General features: G+C 45.6%; 1 protein-coding gene across 2 annotated transcripts in view; it reads left to right on the top strand.

Moving 5' to 3' along the window:
* Positions 1-7,313: 7,313 nt before the first annotated feature.
* The window catches only part of HABP4 (hyaluronan binding protein 4), a 38,151-nt gene continuing 23,180 nt past the window's right edge, over positions 7,314-22,284 (top strand). The window contains exon 1 of one of the 2 annotated variants that reach the window (XM_066181688.1): positions 7,314-7,823. In XM_066181688.1, the coding sequence (XP_066037785.1) occupies positions 7,532-7,823 (292 nt within the window). In that variant the 5' untranslated portion in view covers positions 7,314-7,531. The remainder of the gene's footprint in view (positions 7,824-22,284) is intronic. The other variant, XM_066181689.1, reaches the window with a different exon arrangement.

Here is a 22,284-nt window from a genome sequence, read left to right as displayed (position 1 = left end):
AAATTAAAACACAAGAAGATTCACCTCAACATGAGGAGCAGCTTCTTTACATTGAATGTGATAGAGACTAAAACAGAAGAAGTTTCACCTCAACATGAGGCTGCTCCAGCCTGAGAACATGCATTTATTACACTGGTAGCTAAATTTTGAGGGCAGTACCAGGAGTACAGAGAAGCCACAGAGCTGTAAAAATGGTGAGGTTTTTTTTCCCCAGATCTATTTTGTTTGCAGTTCATATGCTGCAGACTGCTGCCTTCTAAGAGTTTTAGCAGACATCACAGCTGATAGGAACTGGAGAGTACAGGGAAGAGCAGGTTTGCAGCATATGGCTACTAACTATGGCTACTGTATGACTACTAATGCCCTTTCGGATAACGGGAAAAGCCTGCCAGTTCTTCCAATGCAGCGGCTGTAATACAGGGCTGCAACATTCCTTATCCATCCTGAGATCAGCAGCCCTTTCATTTTGAATTATAGTTGTGTTTGCCTCGACTGCTCTTTTGAACTGACTCAAAATCCTCTAATGTTTGCTTAGGCAAATTCTTGTTCGCTGTAATGCTATCCCAGCTTCTCAAAGTCAGTGTTACATGTTGAAATCCTACCATTATAATGCCAGGTCAAGCTTTGCTTACCAGGCCAGAAAGAAAATGCTGCAGCTTGTAACATTTGTTTCCAAAATGAGTAGATCAGTTTCCACATGCTTGGATCTGACCTCCTTAAAAACCTTTGGTCCTAAAAATAGCTCATGGTAAATAGCTCTGGTGCTATAAGGATGTAAAGGAGTACTAATACAGAAAAACATGTTAAAATATACTTATAAAATAAAAAAGGAAAAAAAAAAGTCTCATGTTCAAGTAATTGCATTGCAAAACCAAACTGCAAATGTTCATCATAACTTTCCAAAACTGCATGCCAAATGCTTCAGATATCATATGTAGCTGCTAAAGAACTCCAGTGGTGGATGGAATTAGCATTGTGAGCTAGTATACAGAATTGTAGATACTGGGAATGGTGCAGTGCATTGTGACCAACTGAATATCTCCAAATTTAACTCTACTCTGCCCCAATGTAGACATTATGTTTTGTGATGACTTTCAAGGGCCTGGCAGCAGATTAACTTCTTTACGTGGATCTTGTAAGTTTTTCTAATGCCAACTAATAGAATTTTGTTAATAGAGCCAACACAAGAGAAGGAAGAAGTCAGTTGATGCCACATCTGATATTTTAACTGTTCTGAACAATAGTGTTTCATGTTGTAATAGCCATAACCAAAGAGAAGTGAACTTTTTCTCCAGATCCTGCCACTGGAAGAGAAAATGTGCATATAGAATGTACCTGACCTAAAGGGCTTAAAACACACTGCTTTTCAGTACACACTCATAGGTATTGTGATGTATTATTATAATAGTTCATGTAACATTTAAAACCAGTTCTAAAGTAATCATCTGAACTGCAGTGTCTTAGTAATATTAAATGTGTTTGCTTTTCATAATATTTTGATGCTATGCTGCTAGCTTAATAAGTGTCGTGGTTGACCCTAGCTAAATTCCAGGCACCCACCAAAGCCTCTATCAGTTCCCTCTGCAGTTGGACAGAGGAAAGAAATTTTAGCAAAAGGCTTGTGGGTTGAGAAAAGGAGTGGGAGAGATCACTCACCAAATACTGTCATGGGAAATCAGGTTAAACTTAGAGATACAAAGTGAAATTATTACTGATAAAATCAGAGCAGGATAATGAGAAGTAAAATAATTCCTTAAAAACAGCTTCTAGTCACCTTTCAGCTCTGCCTCCTACCCCAACAGCACAGCGAGACAGGGAACGTAATGGTCAGTTCATCACCCAAGGCTTCTCCCACTGCTCAGGGAAGGGGGGGGTTGGGGGGGGATTTCCCTGCTGTACTGTGGGGTCCCTCCCACAGGAGAAAGTTCTCCATGAACTTCTCCAGTGTGAGTCCATCTCACTGCAGCAGCTCTCAGTGACCTGCTGCAGTGTGAGTCCATCCCACAGGCTGCAGTCCCAGAACTGCTGCAACCTGGGTCACTCTTCCATGGGGTGCAGTCCTTCAAGGACAGGCTGCTCAGTATGGGGCCTCCCTTGGGTTCACAGAGTCCTTTGTGCAACCACCTGCTCTGTTGTGGGTCTCCTCCACCATCTCTGCATTCCTGTGGACCTCCATGGGCTGCAGGGGCACAGCTGCCTCACCATGGTTTGCACCATGGGCTGCAGGGGAATCTTGGCTCTGGTGCCTGGAGCACCTCCTTCCCCCTCCCTCTCCACTGCCCTCAGTGTCTGCAGAGTGGTTGTTCACATGTTCACACCCTACTCTTCTCTGGCCACAATTATATCTGCACAATAACTTTTTTTTCTTTCTTTCTTAAATCCGTCATCACAGGAGTGTTACCACCATTTCTGACTGGCCCAGCCTTGGCCAGCAGCACATCTGTCTTTGGAGCCACCAGGGACTGGCTCTGCAGGGCATGGAGCAAACTTCCAGCAGCTTCTCACAGAAGCCACCCCTGTAAAAGCTTGCCATTGCAAACCCAACTCAATGCATTAAAGCATTAATATTTTAGTGTAGGAACAAGAAAAAGTTCTCTCTGAGAGTTAAAGGATCAAAATAATGAAACATGATACAACCTACAGTCAGATCAAATCCTGCTTATTACAACAAAGCATATCTTTTATCACACATGACATAAGACAGGAACTGTAAAAGGATAGGAAGCAAGGATTCAAGGCAAAGCAGGAAAAGTACCTATGTTCTATCTTGCTAGTTAGACTTTAGATGGAAATTACAATTACGGAGTTTAAGGATACTAAACTCTTTCAGAAATAAAAACAACTAACTCTGAAACAGAACAAAACATGACAAAGATGAAAAGAGGTATTCTACCTCTTTAAAGCATGCACTTTAGATTACACCCTTTAGGTACGTAATAACAAACAATCACACTGCATGTAACTTGATTGTTATTATGCTATAAAATGGACTTATATAAAACCTTAGCAATGATAATATCTTTTATCTAAGTCTTTATTACTACATATTTACTGTTTCCAAGTTTCCTGTCTAAGCATTCAGATTCCGCTCTAGGAGTCACATTCACAACCTGTGAGGCTTTCACTGCTGGGTCTAAGATCCCTTTGCAGTGGGTGGCTTCGGTGACCTGAAGAGTGCCCCATTTCAATCCCTACACGCACCACATTCACAGAGTAACACAAGCTTCCTTTGCCATCTTGACCCTGTGTTTCCCAGATGCTGGGTTCCTGGAAGTATTTTGGTCGTGATGCAGTGACCCAGTAGCAGCACACACTGTTTTTAAGGAATCCCTGGGCTTTTACACCCTTACAATCTATGCGCCCATCCTTCATGGTGCACCCTTGCACTTGCCCCTTTGGTCTAAGGGTGTATTTTAGCTGAGGTCCTCTCCTTGCTTTTTAGGTCCGGCAGAGTCTTGAGGTGACTGGCCACCCCCACCCCTACCAGCTAGAACCGCAGGTCCCTGTGTCCTTTGTTAGCAGAAGGTCAGTGCCTGTTCACAGCTCATTTGGGCTCCAGCCATTTGCTGCCAACCAGGGCGCAATGTCCAGCTCGAACACAAAGCTCTTAGCATTAGATGTATTCCTCTATAAGCATGCCCGTCTTTGGTGAGGCAGTTCTCTTTTTGGCTTAAGATTTCATGTAGTCAATTTTGCTTAGTAGAATTGTGTTGCTGGAAAATGTATGTGATGGTTAGACCCTCTAAGTGACACAGTGGGTACCTTCTGTACCTGTTCTGGTGCCCTGCCCCAGAATGGCACCTTGAGCCATGCAACGTGTTCAGGATGTTTCTCCCTCAGCCAGGAGAGATGAAGGCACTAGAAAATGAAATGTCCAGGCATGAGAAAGTGTCTGTAAGAAAGGTCAAGGACAGAATGACCCGTGCTGGTGAATAGGTATTTAGCTGTAAAGATCAGAGAAAAACCAGTCTTTGTTCTCAATTCTGTTTCTTGCAGTTAGGCACTTTTGCACCTTAAAAAAAAAGGGGGGGAGGGGGGGGTGGGGAAGAAAAATAAGCCAGGACTCTTTTGGTAAAGAGGCCATATTCTATATCTACACCTGCTAGGCAACCTTGTGTAGGGTGCTGTTCTGTATGTGTGAAAAATCCACTTGTGGAGAGAATGTGGATGGAGTAGTCACTTAGGCAGGCAGCCCTCATCTTGACTTAACAAGAGTCACCTGTTATCAAAAAGGTTAGGCACCTACACCTAGTACTAAAACGATGAGATTCAGGCTTTGCATGCAAATATGTAATCATGCTGAAACCATTGCTGTTACTTTTTAGTGTAAAATTCCAGACAGAACATATGGTTACACTTTGACAGTAAAATTCAAGTTTTCCTTGTCTGTCTCTGTTGTTTGTGTAAGTATGTAACTTGACAATCACACGCTGATTGTCCATAGTGAAAAGCTGTGAAAGGAATGAGAGGGAGATGTTTTTACTAACTGTGGGCCTGCTGGTAGATAAGGCCAGATACTGATAGGTGAAAGAAGCAATGGTAGGAACCATAAATTCCAGAGGAATTCCACTAATTGACACAGACTGTTTCTCACCCAAGGCTGCACTAAATTCCTGGACTTAGAGAAAAAGAACAGAGACACAAAGAAAAGGGAGGGGGAGGAGGGAGAGCATGCACAATAGAAGAAGGTCTGTATTAGGTGATTTGGGAAGTCTGTGCCTCTCAAGTACCTAAGATAATGGGGAAAGAGAGAAGGTAACAGGGCTGAGAAATTAGGATAAAAAGGAGGCTGCATCCCCCAGCAATCTGAGAGATCCCAATTTGGGAAATTGCCCCATGACCTGTCCTTTTATTCATTAATAAAGCTACGGGACTCCTCTGTCTCCTTTTAGGACATAAACTTATGGCATTGTGGATTCATTTTCCTGACAGCTGCAAGCAAAAAAGAGATTCAAAATTACTTACATTTGTCATGCAAGACTTTTAATCGATTCGGATGTTGAAATCTCTTACAGAAATTTTGTTTTGATTGACAGCTCAGAGCATCAGAAAACTAAGAATTTTTCTAAATCTTTGCATTAATTTTAGGAAATAGGATTATACAGATAAGATACATTTACAGCAAACACTGAGTTTGGCTGTCTTTGTGGAATCTCTCTGGGCAGTTAAGACTTTTTTTCTCTTTAGAGACTTCACAAAAAGAAAGCCAAATCCCACAGAACCCCAAATCTCTAATCTTACTGCTGAAATATTTCTGAATTCCTCATATTCATCCCTCTCCAGAGATATTTTGACCTTCAAAGCACCTATCAAAGCTGCAAGGACATTACAGTCAGTGATGACACTGACCAATGATGGTCCTCTGTCATCTTTCATATACAGCATAACTTAGATTCAAAGTTGTAGAATATTTAAATAAAATATTTCTAAAATTTCTAAAAAAAATTCTATACAATGTGTGCAGAGGAGATCTAATGTAAGGCAGCAGTTGATACCTAAAGGCTTCAAAATGATCTGCAAAAATTTGGTAGGTTTTTTGATATGCTGTAGTAACATGATGGTGTTAATGTCTTTCTCCAGATTAGTACAGGACAAAGTAGCTTTCCAGTTCCTTCTTAGCACTAAAAACACATGAAGTTTCATCTTTCTACAAAATAAACCAACAATTCAGAGGCAAGTACAGTTGATCTAAGTGAACATTTTTATACAGTGTTTTATTACTTTATCATAGTATTGAAAATTTCTTCATGAATTTTTGTTAATTATGGGTAGCTACATTTTACAACATAAGAGCTGTGCAGAGATGATGATATTTTTCCTTTGTTGACTTGAATTTTTCTGCTTTTAATTTGAAGCATTTCAGAGCCTGAGATATTTGACTCAACTACCAGGATTTTGTAATGCTCTTTGCGAGCAGATAATTGCCTGAACTTACTGTCATTAATTCCATGAAAAATCACTTTGTGATCTCTTGAAAGAAATTGAAACTTGAAAGGGCACTAAGTCAAATTAAATTGGTTTTATTCTGCAGTAACCATGCCCTACAAAAGTGGGTCTATATGAAAGCCCGGAGAGATGCAATGACTATGTTCAAGTTTTGGAATAATCTTTAGAGGATACACCATATTTGTTTTACAGTGGTGTGCACAGACTTATCAGCACCCCAAAATGAAAGAGAACACGGCTGTCTTTAATCCTGCCTTTTGAAACATAGCAAGAATTCTGATACGTTTTCAAGTTACTGTAATAAGGATAAAATTAATTTCAAATCAAGGTGGTATACCCAGTGAAGTTATCATGACAGAGGAAGTGTTAGTTTCCTATGAATGATGAGAATGAAGACAGCCTCATCACAGAAATCAAGACTGCAATCGCCATTCTTTGGGCAATTGTGGCTGTAGGGCTAAGACTTTGTTGTTACTGTGGCTGACAAAAGAGGCACTGATATTTCGTCTGCCCAGGTGCCCGTCCTCTGCGGAAAAAAGCCTCGATGAGTCTCCTGACATGTCATTGTTGGTCACATTTATGGAGAGATACTTATTTTGAGACAGAAAAAGTACTCGCAGCTGGGTCCAGAACGGTGAGCAGCCGACACGGCTCCTGTGGGGGTGCTGCACTAAAATCTGTCACCACGGGGGCTTAGTGACGGCCGGGGAGCCCGATCCACGGCCTTGGCTGTACGGAGCAGCTCTCCAAGCTACACTCTGAATCCCGCTGGCTCCGTGCGGCGCTGCCAGTGTGAGCTGGCGGTGCCGCCGTGCGGGACCGCGGAGCTCGCTGGCAGGGTGAAAACCGCTGCTTTTCTCAGCAGAAGGGGGCGTTTCAGACGCTTTGTGGTAAAACCAGACTTTATCCAAGCGTGCCGGCCACCTACAGCGGAGCTGCCATTTCCGAGCTCCCAGAGTACCGAGGGCCTCTTCCCTTGGTGTCGCTTGCGACAGGATGTAGGTTGTACCAAAAGACACGCGGCGACACCGTTGTGTGATGGCACCACATTCGAAGCACTCACTGCTAGACGGTGTCCCCAGCCGGGACGGGGCCCGCCAGTACACGGCCCCGCCCGCCGCGCCCGAGGAGAGGCGGGCACAGCCGCGCTGCCGCCGGGGTGGCGGGGTGCACACCGGATGAGTGCGCTCCATTGGTCAGCGGTGTGATTGACAGCTCAGGCGCTGCACATTAGTTGGCCGAAGCAGGGCACTAGGGACGGAGCGGGGCGGAGCCTAGCGCCGGGATTGGCTGCTCTATTACTCGCCGGCCGCGCGTGCAGGCCGTGGGCGGGCTCGGCCGCCCTTATAGCCGGCGGGAGGAGCTCTGCGGAGCTCCCTCGGCTGCGGGGGCCCGGCCGCGGCGTGCCTCCCGTGGGGTAGGGCGGCTGGCGGGCGCTGGGGCGGCGCACGGGCCGGCCCGTCGTCGCTGTCGCCCGGCGTGCGTCTTGCTTCGGCCCCGCGCAGCAGTGGCAGCCCCGAGGGGGGCGCGGCGGCCGCCGGAGCGCGGGCAGAGGCCGGTCCCGGGAGGAGAGGCGGTCGCGCGGATGATGACAGGGCCGGTGGGCAGCCTGGTGGCTGCCGTCATGCAGGAGAGCTTCGGGTGCTCTGTCGCCAATCGCTTCTTCCAGCTCCTGGACGACGAGTCGGACCCGTTCGACATCCTGCGCGAGGCCGAACGCCGTCAGCAGCAGAGGAAGAAGGGCGACGAGGTGGCGGCCGCTCCCAGGAGAGCCGTGCCCGGTCGCCGGGCGGGCGGCGGCAGAAGGGAGACCCAGAAGGAGCGCAAGCGGCCGGAGAGCTCCCCTGCACCCGCCCCTGCGGCGCCGCCGCAGCCAGGTACTCGGGCGGCGCCCCAGTGGGCCGGGGCGGGCGGGACCGGTGGCCGGTTTTGGGAAAGAGGGAAGGAGGTTCCCGGTGCGGGTCCTGCTTCGCTGACCCCTTGGCACCCGTGGCGTGGCAGGGGTAGCGCTGTCATATTTGTTAGCAGCGCTGAAAAAAACCCGTTCCTAGTGGGGTCGTCGCGGTGAATGCACCTGAAAGTACCCTCAGAGAAAGCAGTGACACTTGCGCATGGTCCTGACACGATGTTGCGGAGCGCTCTCAGCCGAGAAGGCCTTTGAACATGTAAATGAAAATTTCAGCAATATTCCCAAGAGACAAGTGCAAGAGCATTAACTCCTGCGCTAGGGCATCTACAGCGTTCATGCTGATTTAGCAGCCCTATTGCTGCCTTTCACTGCTTGTCACCCTGGACAGTAGCCTTCAGTATCGGAAATTTCCAGGTGTGATTTCTTGGTACCTGTGAATTTTCTGGCCTTTAGTGTCTTTGGAGTTGTAGCGTCTCCTGGGATCTGTGCTTATTTTGTCTTGAACTTGCATTGGTGAACCAGCCTTTGAGTAAAACCTTACTTCCTGGGGTAACTCTTCTGCACGGTATTCAGGAATGGTCAGCTGCCAGGTTTTGATGCGTAATATTATTGCTTGGGGAAAGAGGGAGTCAGTTGGCTTAGGTGCTAAAATGTCAGTCACAGTCCTCTTTGCAACTGGAGGCTTTGTGAGCTGTCACTTCTTGCATTTGGAGCTGATTGTTATGTCTTAGTGAGTCTCATTGTTACTACTTCTCTGATATTGAGCTTTATGTTGCTGGATTCAGTATCTAAAGTATCTGAGAACTGGTGGATTGTTTCCAAATATTGAGAATCTCTGCACAGGAGATTCTGTTTTCACCCTCGAGTTGTAAATTCCCATTCTCCTGCAGGAGGCAATGAAGAACACATACTCTCTTATTAAGATATTTTCTTCCTGTAATTAAAGCTCTCCTTAAACTCACAGTAATTGTACTGTGTGTTTTAATGACCTAGAAAAGGCTATTGGACCGGGGTTGTTGCTCCATCAAGTTGGTACCAGTGCTGCCTGTTCTGTTGCTTAGGCTTTCAGCCTCACACTCTTCCCTACAGCAGTTAGTTGATGCATTTGTAGCAGTTTGTGGAGCCGAGAATCTTTCAACGCTAAATATGTCCTGGATAATGAGCACCTTTGTATAGGAAGATATCAACAACTTGTCACTGCCTTCTTGGGCAGTTATAGGAAGGTAGTCTTTTTGAAGTTTCTCTGCCGATATGTGACTTCATCCCATAAGATCAATACTCTGACTTTAACAGCTTATTTTATTTAAAGGTTACTTTACTGTGGTTGTTAACAGAAATAGAAGGAGTCTGTTCAGTGAACAGCAAAGTCTCAAGTTCCGATGAAAAAAAGTTCTTGGATGAGAGCTGGTGGTTATCAGTAACTTACCAGGAGCATGCTAGTATGTGAAGACCATCCTTTACCTCCTGCTTACCTGTAGGTGTTTTCATTCTTGGCAATACACCGTTGCCCTGTGGAGTATCTTTGACTATTCTCTGCTGCCTTGGTGTTAAGAAATCTCTTTTCTCATAGAGACTGCAGGCATGTGCGCCTTGTTTCAATTCCCTGCCAGTTTAAAATCAAGAAAAGACTGCTGACTGTAGTACCCTTAGTGAAAGAGCATTAAGGTCTTAATTAATTAAGATTTTAGGAAGAGTTATTTCTCTTCTATATTTAAAAATGCACTTTCTTCTTTAAACATAGCATCTGTTCTGGATTTTGTGTGATTGTCTCAGGCTTGTTAGGAAGTAAGGACTATGAAAGTACAGTTCTTAAGATGCTAAACCAGTGTGGATAATCAAGACTTGGTGTTGACTGTGTGTTACTCCTTTGAATGTGCTGTCTTAGCAAGTCTGCTCTGAATGGCAGAGTAACCTCTGAGTTTGGGTAAATACACAAGTGATGATGTAGCTGACAAATGTTAAGCAAGTGGCTTGTTGAGGGAAAGATCTTACAGATTTTTGGAAGAGAGGGGGTCAGCTCTGTATTTGGGCCATACAAAGTTGGTTTGTTACACAGGGTTCAACCAGAAAACTTAAGGATTTTATATAAGATTCAGGGGGCTATCACCTTGACAGTTGACAATGACCAGCCTCTGGGGAATGTCCTTGTACCCCCACAGTTTGGCATAAAGCTTCTAATAACAGGTGCATTGCCAGAAGAATGCACCTCTATTTGAGGAAGTAAATAATATTGATTAAAATTACTAAATTGTTAAGCTAATTGCAAAACTTTTAATTAAAAAAAGAAGAAAAACAGCACACCAAACTTAAGACTTTGTTAATAGACTCTCTTAGTGATTGTTTCTGCCCTGATTTTGGGTGTAACTACCTCTAACTTAATTCTACTTATTAGTAATTAAACACCACAAAATAGCATCTGGGCCCATCTGAAAGCAGAATCAGATTCTGGTGTATTATAGTTCAAGTGATGGAATTCACTGTATTGTACTGGTGTTGGAATCATCTCATCGCAGAACAGGGCCATGTTGGAAGGGACGTCAAAGAATGGTCTGGTCAACCATTCCTAGGAAAGGCAGTCTTGAAGAGCTCCTCTGCTGCCTTGTCCAGTTGCATGTTGAAAGCCTTCTTTGAAGGCGGCTTAACCCTGGGAAGGTTGTTTCAGTGTAAATTAGCACCAGAAAAAAATTCTTAACACAGATGAAGTCTCTTGAGCAACTTGTCTCCACTTGTAGCCACTTACCTTCATGGAACTCCTTGTGAAGAGAACCTTCATCATTGTAGCCTTTCAGGTACCTGAGGTACTGTGATGTGGTTTATATGAAGCCTTGTCCAGGGAGAAGAGACGTGGCCCCTTCAGTCTTCTTTCATAAGGCAGACTCACCAACATTTTCATAACCTTCACAGCCTTCTTTTGGGTATTCTGCAGCCTGATCATCTTCATAACCCTCCTTTGGACCTTTCCTGACTGTGTTATCTAATTGCTAGGTTGTTTGCTTGTTTGGACTGCAAAAAGTCTTGGTAAGTTTCATGATTTTTGTTTTTTTCTAGTATTATTTCTTGAGCGCATTGAAACTCTAAAAAAGTGTTTTTAGAAAGACTCAAAGCACATCTAGTCTTCTGTCTTGCAGTATGAGAAGTTTTACAGTAGTCAGAGGTTTTTTGTGGTATTATGTTTTAAGGTTTGAGTAGAAGGTTTAGTCACCAATTTCTGTAAGGTAGCTTTTTTTTTTAAATGTAGGTCTTCACTGAGTTTTTCAGAGCAGGTTTTACTACATTTCTGGAGATATTTGCAGTTTGAAGCAAACCTCCTGAGAGGACTTTGTCAGATAATTTAATACTTTGACCTTTACAATCCAAACTATTTATTATGAAATGACTCAACTATAAGAAAACTCTTTAAACTTTGTTTTTTATGGAGAAAATGGACTCCTATTTAATTGTCTACCAAAACCTGTAGTTTTGACCTTAAACGTGTATTTTTTCTCTTCTATTGACTGTTGTTTTGTGGCTTTTAGACTGCATTAGCTGAGGATTTGAGTGAAGGCTGGTCGTAGGTATTGCAGCTCTTATGATTGCACCACTTGATGTTAACTCGTCTCATTCTTAGTGCAGTGATCAAACTGCATTTGCCAGGTCTTTATTCAAAAGAGCCCAGTTGCAGAGCTTGCATTCTTTACCAGTCCAGGAAAAGTAAGTTTGTTGATCATGCAGTAATACTCTGCTCTTTTGAAATCACTAAACTGTTGTTGCTAGTACATCTAAAAGGTTTTCTTCTTTCATGTACATATGATGACTCTGGTAACATTTATATATAGTTCCTAAATACTGTTCTTGTGAGTTTTTAGCTGTGATTTTAAAATGGTGTGGAAAGATTCTGTGGAATTTTATCTTAGAAATAACTAATTTTCTTATTTTTAAATAGCTTTTTCTGATAGCATTCTTTCAACAACAGTGTCTTAAGGATTGTCTAGAAGAAAGCTATGACAGGCAATTCTGTAATTCAGCAAGTACTGGCACACATGAAAACAAAATGCCACAGTGTAGAGTCTAACTCCGTGTGTTTCTCTGGTGTGTTGCTTCAGCAATAGCTGAAGCTGTTTTTGTATTTTGGGATACCCTTATTCTTCTGCAAATTATGTAATTAGCTATGCTTTAATTATTGAAATTAATTGTTTGAAGTTTGGTATTAAAATTGCATGGTCACACACATGTTAAGGAGAGAAAATAAAATTGTTTTTGGAGTCTTAATTCTTCTACACTAAAGCATAGCAAAATAAGTGCCTGAGTGCCTGAATTGCCTTTTACTATTTCCAGTTATGAAGTTTTGTTGTACAGGAAGATTAGTTGCCTGTTGTCCTGGGTTGAAGTATATTCTATCACCATCTTCATGAACTGTTGAAACCAGGTGAGGCAGTGCTCCCTGCCTCCTCCACTCTGGCTTATCTTCTGTTAATGGGCCCATCAGCACCTTTGCTGCACAGCTCACAGATAACCCCCTCCTGGACTACCTCCTGTTAATGGGCCCATCAGGCCTTATCACATGACTCACCATCCCATTGTGAGATGCTCTGCCCAGAGGGAGGAACCAAGCATTCCAGCCTGGATATAAGCTGAGACTCTGAACCCCAGAGGGGCGCTTACCCACTGGATTCCCAGAGGACCCGAGCTACCAGACCTTTCTACAGGATCACTGCTTCAGGAAGACCACCTCATCTGGACTGCTTCCATCACTCTGCTCTGTATGGAGTTGTATTCAGGTTGTATTCTGACTCTGTCAGTGGTCTTTTGTATTATTGCATCTATTTTATTTTACTTTCTTTTCTTTTTTTTTTTTTTTTTTTTTTCTATTAAATTGTATCTCTGACTTGGAGCCTTTCATTTGTTTTGCTTTCAAACCACTACATTTTTGGTGCCCAACGTGTGGCTCGAGGCACTGAGAAAAGTCAGAATTACAGTTTTGTATTGAAGAAGACACTTGTTCGCTATGATGCTCAACATGCTTACATGTGTCTTATATCTATCTCTCTATATTTTTCCACAACTGGGGCACTATCTGCCAGTCTTAATGCTCCTGCGTAGACCAGGGTATGGTACTAAAATTGCTTTAGTGGTCTATTATGTCCATTGCTTGATAAACTCCGAGGCAATGAACATTATTCAGAATATACACCCACTTTTGTTTTCTTGTTCTGGTCTAAGATGCTACATCTGGGGCCTCAACAATCTCACCCAGCCCCTGTGGGGAGGGGTGAAGAATGATTTTTTCCAGCTTTTCAGGCATGACACAGCAGTTTTTGAAAATATAGAGTACCCTCTGGATGCCAAGGACAGCATGATGTTGTTGTTAGTCCTGCTTTGTCTTCTCTGCTCGGCCCACACCATGCTTAGAATCAAAACACTACCTGGTGTGATACAGCGTGTTCTGAAGGAAGAGGAAGAGGGAAAAAGAAGCAGAGCAACAGTATCAGTGTCTACACCGAGTGTCACAGAGGCAAAAGGAACCAAAGGCAAGGCAACAGTGTCCTCATCTACACAGACCCTCACAGAGGAGAAAGAAGCCAAAAGTGAGGCAACAGTGTCCACATCTATGCAGACTGTCACAGAGGTGAAAGGGACCAAAGGTGCCATCACCATCTCCACACAAACCGTCACCGAACCAGAACAGCCTAAACCAGTAGCAGTCGCCCCCATTCAGAAGAAATTAAGGACCAAATCAGTCCGCATAGTGACTGATGAGAGTGCAGCAGGACCTTCACACCCAGCAGAAGAGACAGAGCCAGAAATCATCACTCGCTCTCTATCTCTGGGTGAGCTGCGTGACCTGCGAAGGAAATTCACCCGCCAGACCAACGAGTCCATCCTGACCTGGCTGCCCCGCTTCTGGGACGCTGCAGCCAATGACACCATTCTGGATGGAAGTGAGGCCAGGCAACTGGAATCGCTGTCCCAGGATGTAGTCATTGACCAGGGGATCGGGAAAACCCAAGAACCTCTCAGCCTCTGGCAGCGACTGCTAACAAGTGTGAAGGATAGATACCTTTGTAAAGAAGACCCCCAAGTGCACCAAGGAAAATGGAACACAATAGAACAAGGTATCCGATGCCTGAAGGAATTGGCTGTGTTGGAGATAATTTTTTCAGAAGATGAGAGATTTCCTAAAAACCCACATGGTGTCCAGTGCACATCATGGATGTGGTTGAGATTTGCACGGCTTGGACCCAAGATGTACTCACGTTACCTGGCAACACTGCAATGGAGGGAAGGTGAGGACAGGGTAGGTGTCTTGGCTAATAAACTAAGAATTTACGAGGACACTGTCACTGCTCCAGTTCGTACCCATGTCTCATTTGTGGAAACAAAATTGGCTGAGCAAGTCCGGAACTTGATTGACGAAGGCCATCAGAAACTGAAAAAAGAACTTAAGGAAGAAATTTACCATATCCAACCAGAGCCAGTGAGAGTCTCTGCCATTAGGAGCAGGCGCTCCCCAGCCGGGGAGAGATGATACACACCACGAGGCAACCTCTGGTCTTTTCTTCGGGAGCATGGAGAAGACATGAGGAAGTGGGATGGAAAACCCACCTCCTCCTTAGCAGCCTGGGTACGTGAACTGAGAAGAGAAACACCTACCACAAAGAGCCCATCTAGAATCAATGTTGCTCCAGTCTCTCGTGCACAGTACTCCAGACGGTACAGGAATGATGATATGACTGATCCTCTTGAAGGAACCTCAGAAACATATTTACAGGAAGAGAGCAATGTATGCCATGACCAGGAATAGGGGGGCCCTGCCTCTAGCCAGGTAGAGGAAAGGGACAATCGGATCTACTGGACTGTGTGGTTTCGATGGCCTGGAACATCTGACCCACAAAGATATACGGCTCTGGTTGATACCGGTGCTCAGTGTACTCTGATGCCATCAAGGTATGTGGGAGCGGAATCCATTTCCATTTCTGGGGTGACAGGAGGATCCCAGGAGCTGACTGTACTGGAAGCTGAAGTAAGTCTAACTGGGAAAGAATGGCAGAAACACCCCATTGTGACTGGTCCAGAGGCCCCATGCATTTTGGGCGTAGACTATCTCAGAAATGGGTATTTCAAAGACCCAGAAGGATAGCGCTGGGTTTTTGGCATAGCTGCTCTAGAGACAGAAGGCATCAGACAACTGAGTACCTTGCCTGGACTCTCAGACGACCCCTCTGCTGTGGGACTACTGAAAGTTGAAGAACAACAGGTCCCGATCGCCAGAGCAACAGTGCACCGTCGGCAATATCACACCAACAGAGACTCTGTGGTCCCCATCCATAAGATGATTCGTGAGCTGGAGAGCCAAGGGGTGGTAAGCAAGGCTCGTTCACCCTTTAATAGCCCTATATGGCCCGTGCGTAAGTCCAGTGGAGAATGGAGACTGACAGTGGATTACCGTGGCCTGAATGAAGTCACACCACCACTGAGCGCTGCCGTACCAGACATGTTGGAGCTTCAGTATGAGCTGGAATCCAAGCCAGCAAAATGGTATGCGACCATTGATATTGCAAATGCCTTTTTCTCCATTCCTCTGGCAGCAGAATGCAGGCCTCAGTTTGCCTTCACTTGGAGGGGCGTGCAGTACACCTGGAACCGACTGCCCCAGGGGTGGAAGCACAGTCCCACCATTTGCCATGGACTGATCCAGGCTGCACTGGAAAAGAGAGAGGCTCCAGAACACCTGCAATAGATTGGCGACATTATCGTGTGGGGAAACACAGCAATAGAAGTCTTTGAGAAGGGAGAGAAGATTGTTCAGATTCTCCTGAAGGCCGGCTTGGCCATCAAGAGGAGCAAAGTCAAGGGACCTGCTCAAGAGATCCAGTTTCTGGGAGTGAAGTGGCAAGATGGACGGCGTCAGATTCCCACTGAAGTCATCAATAAGATCAGTGCAATGTCTCCACCGACCAACAAGAAGGAAACACAAGCTTTCCTAGGTGCCGTAGGCGTCTGGAGGATGCACATTCCCGAGTATAGCCAAATCGTGAGCCCTCTCTACCTGGTTACCCGCAAGAAGAACGATTTCCACTGGGGCCCAGAACAGCAGCAAGCTTTCGCCCAGATCAAGCAGGAAATCGCTCATGCGGTAGCCCTTGGCCCAGTCAGGACGGGATCAGAGGTGAAGAATGTGCTTTACTCTGCAGCCGGGAGCCATGGTCTGTCATGGAGCCTTTGGCAGAAAGTGCCTGGTGAGACTCGGGGACGACCACTGGGATTCTGGAGCCGAAGCTACAGAGGATCTGAAGCCAACTACACTCCCACAGAGAAGGAAATCTTAGCCGCCTATGTAGCAGTCCAAGCTGCCTCAGAGGTGATTGGTACTGAAGCACAGCTGCTTCTGGCACCTCGACTACCAGTGCTCGGGTGAATGTTCAAGGGAAAGGTTCCTACCACACATCACGCCACCGACACCACGTAGAGCAAATGGATCGCCCTGATCACGCAGCGTGCCCGTATTGGAAACCTGAATCGCCCTGGGATTCTGGAAATTATAACAAACTGGCCTGAAGGTGAGACCTTTGGATTATCCTCTGAAGAAGAAGAGGAGCAAGTGACACGGACCGAAGAAGCCCCACCATATAACGAGCTACCGGAGAGTGAGAGATGATATGCCCTTTTCACCGACGGTTCCTGCCGAATTGTAGGTGCTAACCGGAAATGGAAAGCTGCTGTATGGAGCCCCACACGACGAGTTGCACAAGCTACCGAGGGAGAAGGTGGATCGAGTCAGGTCACAGAGCTTAAAGCTGTCCAGCTGGCTTTGGATATTGCTGAACGAGAGAAGGGCCGAGGCTCTATCTCTACACTGACTCATGGATGGTAGCTAATGCTCTGTGGGGATGGCTGGACCACTGGAGAAAGGCCAACTGGCAGCGCAGAGGGAAACCCATCTGGGCTGCTGAGATTTGGCAGGACATTGCCACCCGAGTAGAAAGGCTGGCCATGAAGGTTCGAGACGGGGCTATGCACGTACCCAAGAGTCGGGCTAATGAAGAACATCATAACAACGAGCTGGTGGATTGAGCTGCCAAGGTGAAAGTATCACAGGTTGATCTAGACTGGCAGCACAGAGGAGAATTATTCCTAGCTCGTTGGGCTCATGATGCCTCTGGTCATCAAGGGAGAGATGCAACATATCGATGGGCTCGTGACCGAGGGGTGGACATTACTATGGACAGCATCTCCTGGGCTATCCATGACTGCGAGATCTGTGCTGCAATCAAACAGGCCAAGCGAGTGAAGCCTCTGTGGTATGGTGGACGATGGTCAAAGTATAGGTATGGGGAAGCCTGGCAAATTGACTACATCACCCTTCCCCAAACCCACCAAGGCAAGCGCTACGTGCTCACCATGGTGGAAGCAACCACTGGATGGCAGGAGACCTACCCTGTGCCTCATGCTACTACCCGGAACACCATCTTGGGCCTGGAAAAGCAGGTCCTGTGGAGACATGGCACCCCTGAGAGAATTGAGTCAGACAACGGGACTCATTTCAAGAATGGCCTCATAAGCACTTGGGCCAGAGAACATGGAATCAGATGGATATACCATATCCCATATCATGCACCAGCTGCTGGGAAGGTGGAACACTGCAATGGACTGCTTAAAACTACCCTTAAGGCACTTGGTGGAGGGACCTTCAAAAATTGGGAACTGAACTTAGCGAAGGCCACCTGGATGGTCAATACCCATGGGTCCATTAATCGAGCTGGTCCTGCCCAGTCTGAATCCTTGTACACAGTGGATGGAGATAGGGTCCCTGTGGTACACATGAGAGGTATGTTAGGAAAGACTGTTTGGATTAATCCCACCTCGGGCAAGGGCAAACCCATCCGTGGGGTTGTCTTTGCTCAAGGACCTGGTTACACTTGGTGGGTGATGCAAAAGGGTGGGGAAACCCACTGTGTACCACAAGGAGACCTTATTTTAAGTGAGAGCTGTGTGTAGGATTTCATTATATATATATATATATGTGTGTGTGTGTGTAGTTTAAGGAAGGTATTGATTTGGGATGATGTAGATGGTAATAGAATAAGGGGTGGATAATGTCCTGGGTTGAAGTATATTCTATCACCATCTTCATGAACTGTTGAAACCAGGTGAGGCAGTGCTCCCTGCCTCCTCCACTCTGGCTTATCTTCTGTTAATGGGCCCATCAGCACCTTTGCTACACAGCTCACAGATAACCCCCTCCTGGACTATCTCCTGTTAATGGGCCCATCAGGCCTTATCACATGACTCACCATCCCATTGTGAGATGCTCTGCCCAGAGGGAGGAACCAAGCATTCCAGCCTGGATATAAGCTGAGACTCTGAACCCCAGAGGGGCGCTTACCCACTGGATTCCCAGAGGACCCGAGCTACCAGACCTTTCTACAGGATCACTGCTTCAGGAAGACCACCTCATCTGGACTGCTTCCATCACTCTGCTCTGTATGGAGTTGTATTCAGGTTGTATTCTGACTCTGTCAGTGGTCTTTTGTATTATTGCATCTATTTTATTTTACTTTTTCTTTTTTTTTTTTTCTATTAAATTGTATCTCTGACTTGGAGCCTCACATTTGTTTTGCTTTCAAACCACTACACCTGTGTATAAGTTGTTAGAGAAGTTTATTCACCCTAGGCTTCCCACAGCTGAGTCTCTGACATCAATGGAAAAAACGTGAATAATTTTGTGGTACTGCTACAGGGACAGCTCAAGCTAGGTGCCTCATCAGAGGGACCCAGAACAAAGAAATACCTGGGATTTTATACTCTTACAACCTATGCACCTATTCTTTGCACACTTCACACACCTTGTATGCATCTCTTATTCCAGTGGTGATTTTTGTTTTTAGGTCGTCTTGTTCATTATCACATTCTTTCTCTGTAGCTGTTTTTATTTGGATGGGTTGCAGCTTCTGATGATAGCCATGACTACTTCATCTTTTAGTTTGCACTGGTCTCTCTACTCTTAAACAGTAGTACAAGACTCATTCAGCATTTCAAGGTGAAAGTTTGCAACTTGTGGCCTAAAACTTCAGCATTTGCTTGTGCTAAGATGAAAGAATTCAGCTGATTAAACTGATTCTACAACAGTCCTCCCTTTGTTTTTATTAAGCTTTCCCACTATTGTCAGAAAGAACTCATGAGGTCTTTCAAAGCATTTAATTACTGTCCATAATGTTACATACAGTGTCATTACAAGTAACTGGCGTAATATCCTAAAGCTTTAACAGCAAAACAAGTACACAGTAGGATGGTATATGACCGTTTCCATTTAGGTTCTAATTTGGATTTCAGGGAAAATACCTGTTGTGGGTTAGGTTTGTTCCTTCTTTCTCTAAAGAATTTTTTCCCCATAAGTTACCAAGGAGACCAAGAGTTGGATACTTACGAGTACTTAACCGAAACAAAGAAGTGGACAAAGTTTGAAGGGGGAGATAACACAGATAAAGGACAGAGCTTGAGGCAGCTGCAGGCTGTCGGGCTGTTCTTTTTTCCGGCATTCGGCATTCGGGGAGAGAGAACGGCTGGGCTGTTGCTGGCTGGAAAAGTTTCACTGTGGCCAAAGGGATCCAGTCCTGAGAAATCTACTATCACCGGTTCGGCCTGAATCCTGAGCCTTCACTGCCACCTGTGGGAGCTGGGCCAGCCCTGCCTCATCTTCGGCTTCTTCGGCGCTGCTCCTCTTGCTACAGTGTGACCCTGCACCCCCTGTGCTGCTGGGACACCCTGCCATCCCAGCTACCAGCCCGGGACTTTCCACTGTTTCAGCTTGGCACTCTGAGGATCCTGCAGGGGCACGGAGATCAAACTGCCCTGGGTTTTGTGAAACAAAGCCCTCAAGGTTCTTGGTACTGTTTTCTTTTGTTATTAATGCTGAAGTTGTTTTTTTGTTTTGTTTTGTTTTTTGGGTTTTTTTTTTTGTTTGTTTTGTTTTGTTTGCTTTGTAATACATACTAGTAAAGAACTGCTATTCCTATATCTTTGCCTAAGAGCCTCTGATTGTAAATTTATAATTGGAAAAAAGGAGAGTAGTTTACACTCTCCATTCCAAAAAACCCTCCAGCTTTTACCTGTCAGATATCTGTCTTCCCAAACAAAGACAGATTTTTATGTCCAACGTGGGGCTCGAGGGCACTGAGGAAAGAAAGGGAAAAAGAAATAGTGGTTCTTAACTAATATAGTACTTTCTTTTGTGTGTGTTGGATATAAAAACCCCATTCGGCAGTGTCCTGGGGTGGGGTTGTAAGGTTTGTATCCCCAGTTATCTGCTGGGTCTCTGTTGGATATTGCCCTTTGTGCTTTTGGTGTTGGATCTGGGAGGAGGGGGACGGGAGAGGCGCGCGGTTTGTTTTCAGAAACTTTCCTCCACCGGCTGACCTTGAGAGTTGGATTCAGCAACCCACGGCGAGGGATGGAGATATTTTTTTTCTTCTTCAGTCGTTAGTTAGCTAGTTAGGCAGTAGCTAGCAGAGGAGGAGAAGCTTCACCTTTTTTTTCTTTCCTCCTGTTTTTTTTTTTTTTTTTTTTTTTTTTTTTTTCTTTCCTGTTTTTTTTTCCTCTTATTTGTCTTTCCTTGGAACTGGTAAAATCTCTCTGGACAAAAGACTCAGGGGAGTGCCGTAGGGGCCCGCACCTGGAACCCACCAAGATCCATCCTGCACAGTGTGTCCCAGCGCCAGAGGGACTGAGACAGAGCAACCACCACCAGGAAGGACTACTTTTCTAATTCTGTCATCTTTCCAGAGAGGCACGAAATTCTTGTCATCTTGTATTGTCGAATTTATTGTGCTGGGGAGTGCTTTGTCTGTTTAATAAACAAGGTTCTTTCCACTTCTCTTGGAGGAGGTTTTTTTCTTCCCTGAACTGGTTGGGGGAGGGGAGGGAGGGCCCCCTTAGGAGGTTTCCTCCCAAAAATCTGCCTTAAACTTTTACAGGCAGCATCATGTGATCTAACTTACCCTGGTTGGGATGGCACGTGGTTGTGGCTGTACTCCTCCCATTTGCAGGCCCTTATCTAAACATGGGCCCTATAACTAAGGCTACAGTGGCTGTAGCCACTGATCCAGTTTGTTTTATAGGTGGATAAGGTGAAGCATTCATGGATTTTTAACTTCCTCTGGAAGGCAGGCACATGGATACATGGCTATCACACACCAAGTGTATGCTTTTGGGGTTACTTTATGAATGATACTTTCTGTGAAGAAATGACAGCAGGGGAAGTTTTCTCCCAGCCCTTCAACCAGTTCTTTGTGCCTACCCCACCAGCTTTTGAAGGGTTTAAGTTCTCTCTAGATACTACCCAAGTGTTGCCTAATACAAGTGTTGCTAATAGTCATAGCCTATTCAATAGTTTTCAGAAATAAGGTGAGGCCGACTTGGATCACCACACAGACACCTACCCCAGAGACTAGGGATACTGCCATGCAGTCTGACCCTGTCCCACAGACTGGAAATACTGTCATGGCATCTGACACTGCCCCAGAGACTGAGGATACTGCCGTAGGGCCTGACACTGCCCCACAGAATAGGGATGCTGTCCCACTGCCTGACCCTGCCCCACAGCCCACCTCAGAAATGAACCACCCGGACTGGGTGGGGATTCTGGTGAAGGAGATATGTGAGATGGGCCAGGTGCTGAAGGAATACACTTCCCCAGCTGGTGGAAAACCCTCCCCCTGCCCTGTAAAGGGAGAGTCTGATGGTGCAGCAATAGAACCCACAGACGTTACAACTGTCCAGGTTCCAGCTGAACCACAGGGGTAGCCACAGCCAACACCAGTCACCCCTGTGGAAACAAGGAAGTCTAAGATGAAATCAGAGCCCCCAAGTAATGAGGATAAGAAAGGAGGGCCCTCACAACCCGCAGGGGAAACAGAAGTTTAGATCATCACTGAGTCCCTGTTGTATGAAAGTCTCCGTAACCTACACAAAGGTGTTGCACGATGGGGACGTGAGGCTTATACAGCCTGGCTGCTTCGGGTCTGGGACCTTATGGGTACAGGTGTACAACTGGATAGTAGTGAGGCAAAGAATTTGAGACCTTTGACCCAGGACTCAGGCATAAACCAGGTATTTGTAAGAGAGCGAGCCCCCCTTTCCCTCTGAGGGCAGCTTTTAATGAGTACAAGAGATAAGTTTGTCCACAGAGACAAAGTGCCGCAGCACCATCATAACATGGACTGGAAGACCCTTGAAGAGAGGATCCAAAGGCTGAGAGAAGTGGCAGTATTAGAGGTACTCTTTGGGAGGAGCGGACAGCATGATAATGACCCTGACAAGGTTAGATGCACAGGGCATATGTTGTGGACGCTGGCAACTCATGGACCACGTGACTATGCCGTATTCATTGCCACAATCAATCCTGATGCCAACCGAGAGACAGTGGGTTCTGTAGCCAACAAGCTCAGGAGTTA

The sequence above is a fragment of the Chamaea fasciata genome, unplaced genomic scaffold (assembly GCF_029207755.1).
Source record: "Chamaea fasciata isolate MVZ Bird 193981 ecotype frontalis unplaced genomic scaffold, bChaFas1.0.hap1 SCAF_4, whole genome shotgun sequence".
NCBI lineage: Eukaryota > Metazoa > Chordata > Aves > Passeriformes > Sylviidae > Chamaea > Chamaea fasciata.
Note: the sequence above shows the minus strand (reverse complement) of the source record. Positions and strands in the feature narration are given on the sequence as shown.